This window comes from Mchenga conophoros, linkage group LG22 (assembly GCF_057382185.1).
Source record: "Mchenga conophoros isolate Kocher_MC1m ecotype Shallow Benthic linkage group LG22, M_conophoros_male_GT1.1, whole genome shotgun sequence".
Taxonomy (NCBI): Eukaryota; Metazoa; Chordata; class Actinopteri; order Cichliformes; family Cichlidae; genus Mchenga; species Mchenga conophoros.
The window spans coordinates 27,787,430-27,793,429 of NC_140546.1; the positions used below are offsets into that span (position 1 = coordinate 27,787,430).

Below are 6,000 nucleotides of genomic sequence, written 5' to 3' on the forward strand. Positions count from 1 at the left end.
ACAAAATCCTGCCTTGACGAACACCATGTAAAACAGCACGTGTATTTGAGGTCTAGTAGTATGACTTTACTGCACAGCTAATTAGAATTTCAATTAGACTTTTTTTTAATCGTAAGTCCCCACAGAGCTGTTCTTTTAGAAAAATGGTAGAGCAAAACTTCTAGCTGGAAATGTGCAGTGAGCTCTTTATTCAGATCTAACAGAGAAATAAAGGCCTTAGGAAAAAACAAGACTTGTCATTTAAATGTGTCAGTGTGGGAGGATGTCTCTGTGAGCCATTTCAGCCATTTAGTATGTATGTATTTATAAATCTTTACTCTGGTATGCTGTTACTTTGCAGGTTGCTAAACTTTTTTTTAAAATTATATAACACAACGAATCAACAAAAACATTCTCTGTGTTGACAGAGTGCTGACTCACTACTATTTAGGATATGTAACTTGTACTTTGCTCTTCTGTTTGCTCATTGCTTATTGTGGGTGTGGAAGTCTTGAGAACCAATAAAAAAAGATCAGGCAAATAAAGAGCATCTCTCAAGGCTCTCGGTATATATCAACAGTGCTGTATCTTTATGACAAGTTACATGTTTGGCTCCTTTTAAGAGTGGTTTAAGAAATCACTGACATACAATTAAAAACAGCACTTTAAATAAATATTTTATTTGAAAATAAATACATTTTCTTCAAATATAATCAATAACATTACAAAAGCTTTGTGGAAGTGGGAAAGGAGGAGGATGAGGAGAATGTGTGGGGGAGGGTAGGCGGGTGGGTTGTCACCCAAATTAATGGTGTGTAATTTGGAATAAGGATTACAATCTCACATGTTTATCTACCATTGTAAGACAAGCTCCCACAAAGTACTGTGCTGTACATTCTCAGCTGCTTTGTAAGAAAGCAGTGGCATTCCTCTTGCATCCTTCAACACATGCAGTCCACTTGGTCTTAAAGCTTCAGGCCCTGCACCCAAAAACATCTACACACTTTTTCGCTAAACAAAACAAATAAACAAAAAAAGTAGGATATAATCTCTTGTCAATACATCAAAATCAACCACTGACTTACATTTATTTCTGACAATGCTTTTTTAAACATTTTTTGAAAGTACCTTAAATGTATCTAGATCAGCTTCAGCTCTAGTCTACAGTACAAAGATACAATACACAAAAAGGCTGCGCTTGTTGATACAGCGGTAATCAGAGGCCACTGTCTTGCTAAGGCCAGAAGAATTTCCACCTTAACTATGAGGTTGTGAGTGTGTCTGCAATTCTGGCAGGGAGAAAGTGAAGCAGAGTGCTGGCACTTATTCTGTCTTTACAACAGCATTTCAATGCCCATTGTTGGACTCAAGAGCTTCAAGATGGCAGATCTCCAGTGAGACGCAGGAATCGCAGCACAGGTGTGTTGGAACAGATTAACACAGTGTCGCCCTGGCTCTTCTGACAGTTCCACAAAGAGCACAGAAAGTTATCACGCATCCAACCTGCTGTGGAAAGGCTTCACCCTTGACCAAAAACCTAATTACTTTTAGAAAAAGTCATCATATATGTCCATTTTATAATTACTGAGTCACTAGAGAATGCACAAGCTGATCTCAGTAAAGACAAGCATGTGAGAACATGTAATTCAAATCCTGTCAGTAGAAACACAGCAGAACAAGCTCATTTATGGCAAAAAACATCAGCTTTGCTACTTGTTTGCTCTTCCAGTCTAATGAAATCAATGCCACAGGTAGTGACAGATTTAAATAATGATTAAACTAAGTGCTGCACAGAGTGCTGTGTCCACGCATTGTGTCCACAGGCCAAAATCTCTCTCTCTATCATTCCCTCTCTCTGCGCAGTCTCCTGATCGGTTTACCAACCGATGACTTTTGGGATGAGGATGCCCTTCGGTGGGATTTAAATACCTTATTCCACAAACGTACACACTAAGCACACAAAGACTGCAATCAAATGCATTTTTTAAAAATCCTGTTTTGGAAAACAAATGTAAGCATTAGCTATGCCACCAGTAACTGATTTTGTTGTGGGCCTAACTTTCCTTAACATTTTAAATAGGCCATAATTATGCAGTTTTTGAGATGCTAAGAGGGCATTCACCGTGCATCTGTTCTTGCAGTTCCATACAGCAGTAACCTGTCTTGTAACACATATATGAATGTCAGACATGGAGTGGTGAGACTTTGATGCACAAATAAAAGCTTTGTTAAAGCCAAGACTCAAGGAAATGTGCTACTTTGCCAATGTTTCAATCATAGTTACTTAGCAGGAAACAGATGCAATGCAGATTTCACCTAGTCAGTCAGTTAAATGACTGAAATAATGAAATAATCAATGTAGCACATTTTACCCACAAAAGAAACTAAAATGTGCCACTCTGGAATGATGCACAACTTCATTTCCCTGCTCTTCAAGGAAATGTCATCTTTTGAAGAAAGTCAGTTTTGAAGAGCCAGCCTTCAATATGCACACAAAAATCCTTACTTCCTCATATAAGCAAATTCAGAGAACTACCTTTTTATAAATTTGTATGATCTATAGTCTGCTACTAGTTAAAATTGTCATCAGAGATAAAACACTTTAAAAGATTAAACCAAATCTGGTGGACCCAGAATGACAGTCTTTTAGGTCAGCTTTTCTCATTGTGTTTGTTAAATTTACAATTGTCCAAAAGCCTTGGCACTGTAGGCACATGTGCTGTGGGCCAGATGGGTACAGACGGAGCCCGCTGCATCAGGATGCCCCATTTTGGCCAAAGGCAGCGGATCTTGCTGGCACCGTCTCAAAGCAGAGAAACCTGGTGTTTTTTCTGCGTTTTTGCCCATTACAGTTCTTCAACAACTCACAGGCATGTCATGGTGAAGTTGTACCAGACACTGTCATATACACAGATACAGAAATACCCAAACAGAACAGGGGGATTGTCTCCTCTCGCTGTGCTACTGTGGCCATTCAGTCATTCTTTGGGCTGTTGAATCTAAACAAACCAAACACTTTTCAACTAAATTCCTCAACAGCTCACTGTGCTCGGCTGCTGTTTGCACACAAAGTCTGATATGAAGTCAAACTCATTCTGTCCCAGGAAGAGCTCAGGAAGCTCCTGAATGCGATCTAAACCAAATTCCAGTACCAGTGAAGTCAGAACCTCCTCATCGATCAGATCCATGTCCATACCATTCAGCCCCAAAGGCCCACTAATGTGTTGCATGCTGGAAAGCTGGGCCGGGCCCATCCGGTACTGTGGACCATTCGGCAGATGGTGACCATTAGTTGAGCTCAGCGGGTGTCCGTGATACTGAGTGTTGAGTTTTTGCAGGTGCATGCTGGCCATGAGCTGCTGCGAAGTGAGATTCCCAGGGAGGTACTGCTGTGGGTGTCCTCCCTGCTGCTGCTGCTGCTGCTGAGAGTGCAAGTGGTGGTGCTGTTGCTGTTGCTGTGGACACTGGCCATTGTACATCATGTTACCAGACATCATTTGGTGGTGGTGGTGGTTGGCCATGGGAGCTCCATTCACAGGGACCATCCCTCCAGGTCCCACCATACCCGGTCTCTGTCTCATGGCAGCTTCCATATTGCTCTGAGGGTTCCTGCCATAGTGCATTACCTGGCCATTGGGCAGACTGCGCTGGCAGTTGTGCTGTGGTGGCCCATTCATGCCCATCCTGAAGCCATGGTTCATGGGCATCATCATGTGTTCAGCCATGTCGCCCTACAAAACCAATAACAACCAGCACAATATACCATTAGATTTGAAATAGAACCCATTGCATAAAGTAGACAAGTTTAATATATGTACAGTTTAAACTGGCAAGAACCCACTTTACATATTGCAAAAGTCCTATTTATTCATAACGACAAGTCAGAAACCAGCTTTTTAAGGGCTTTCTAGAATAACAAAATAAGAAATAACTCAAGGAGAACTCAAGCAGGTTTTTTTTGATTGCCAAGATAGCTAATGCTAAAGTTGTTAACTTTCATCAATGCCACTTTTCAATTAAATTTAACAGTTTGAACATCTTCCAATGATCTAATATTTGGCAAAGGAAAAAAAATCAATTGTATTTGGTACAATTCACCAAAAAGTGTTGCCAACAGGTTTATTTTGGGCTGGACATAAAAACTTTAAAAACCTGCATTACAAACAAAAGTTGTGTGGAAGACCTGGAATGCTGTATGTATTATACCAGCTTATCTAAGTAATTGTGCATCTTATCTAAACCTCCATTTTTGCATTTTCCATGTTATTTTATCTCATGTAGTATCACCATTGCATGTAATAATTTAGAGACATGAAATGTTCCTGGAGCTCCAGCTATTCACATATGATTCCCATGTTTATAAAAATATTTTTAGAGCAAAATAACAATTTAAGCCTGCAGCTATATCCAACGTGATCCTAAAAAGTAGGTCCCTACAGTTTTTTTCAAATAACACCTATAAACACATCTATATGTTAGCATGTATAAATTAAGACAGCTGAAATCTCAGTTACCAGTTAGAGGCACAGAAACACACAAAAACTGACTGCAGATGATGGAAAAACTACGATTCAGTGACCAAGTTGGGATATCTTGATCTTAGCTGATCAGGTGAGACCATTTTACTGTCATGCCTCTTTTCATGGGCTTATGATTTAACAAAGGTGTGACACTGCATCACTTAATTCAAGTCCCTTGAAACAACAAAACAAAAAACCAAACATAATTGTTTCAAAACTTATTTTTCCTCAGCTTCTATGATTTCTGCTTCTCTATTTGAACACTTTAATTTCCTGTGTGGAAAAAAAAAAGAAAAGTCAAAGCCTCCAAAATTACACCATCAGTGAATTACCCCTCAGTCTCACACTAACAAGGGAGGGCAGCAATACCCTTGCAGCCCAAAGGACACAGAGAAATGCTTTTCAAGACCACCCCCCTCAACCTCAACACACAACACCTCTGTCCTTACTAAACATCGCACATTAAGATTTCCTACATGGCAAACAGATCCGACTCAGTGAACATAATTAGCTTGTTAAAATGATGACATTATTCCATGAGCTGCCTCTAAATGGGATGGTTGTGAAAACAGGTCTAGAGCAAACCATGAAAAGAATGCTTGAGTGTGGAAAAACAAAGAGGTTTCAGGTTTTTAAAATGCCACCATCCTAGAATGAACTCAGCCTTTGCCCCTGGCTGCTTGTATCAATTCAACCCTTTTAGTGCTGATAAAACAAGAGACTTTCCTCAATAGCCTAAACCATCCTTATAATATTCTGCTCTTGTGATATCTAATTATATCCCCTCTGTGGAGCTTATGTACTGATCGTTATTGTAATTCAAATGGCACTTTGATAGTCTGAGGGAGGGTAATAGTCATTATTACAGAAGCACGAAACCTCTTTTTTATCCACATCGTTACGGATTCTTTTTATCATTTGGTGCGATAAGACCGCAACAGAAAACCTATAATGCCGTTAAAGTAAGTGGCAAGGTGAAATATGATTGATTCCGTCCGAATCCAACCAGTCTCTCTATGTGTAATTATGTAGCGAAATACGAAAATACTCCACAGGACAAAGGCGAAGAGGTGCCTTTCAACCCGTTTTAAATAGCACCTATAGATGACACCTACCCGATATTTTATTGTGGAATCGGCTGAGAAGTTGGATCAGTGCCGGCGTAGTTCCTTCAGCTGATGCTCCGGCTACATGCAGCCCTGCGGCGAACTCTGCAATGTCTCGGCAGTCAGAGGAGTTTGTTTTCTGGGTCATCTCAGGGATTATGTACATCTATAAAGCACAGAGAGAGCGAGAGAGAGATAGGGAGAGGAGGAGCCACCTTCCTCTCCGTCTCCTTTGTTGCTATTGGTCCGCCCCCTTAATCACTGTGCAAAGAAACGTTCGCTAACTACTTCCACGGATACACCAGAGCAGAAGAGACCCGCTCAGCCCCGCTGTGATCCCGGGGTGATTTCACTGCCGCCTGCTTTCATTACACTTATACTTTTATTAGCAATGA

The 6,000-nt window shown here is 40.5% G+C and overlaps 1 protein-coding gene across 2 annotated transcripts; it reads right to left on the minus strand.

Annotated features, from left to right (window-relative positions):
- Positions 1–632: 632 nt before the first annotated feature.
- On the minus strand, positions 633–5,786 carry LOC146549645 (cbp/p300-interacting transactivator 3-like). 2 transcript variants are annotated; one of them, XM_085261580.1, is made up of 3 exons: positions 5,611–5,786; positions 4,653–4,659; positions 633–3,710 (listed from the first exon to the last, which is right to left on the minus strand). In XM_085261580.1, exons 1-3 carry the CDS (start codon positions 5,769–5,771, stop codon positions 3,012–3,014), a joined length of 867 nt encoding a protein of 288 aa, XP_085117706.1. In that variant the 5' UTR covers positions 5,772–5,786; the 3' UTR covers positions 633–3,011. The 2 variants fall into 2 exon arrangements, with proteins under 2 accessions (XP_085117706.1, XP_085117705.1); XM_085261579.1 differs by lacking the exon at positions 4,653–4,659 and having other exon boundaries at positions 5,615–5,754.
- Positions 5,787–6,000: the final 214 nt, after the last annotated feature.

Coding starts and splice junctions, on each gene's coding strand:
- LOC146549645 (XM_085261580.1), bottom strand. CDS start 5,771: ATGTACATAATCCCTGAGATGACCCAGAAAACAAACTCCTCTGACTGC.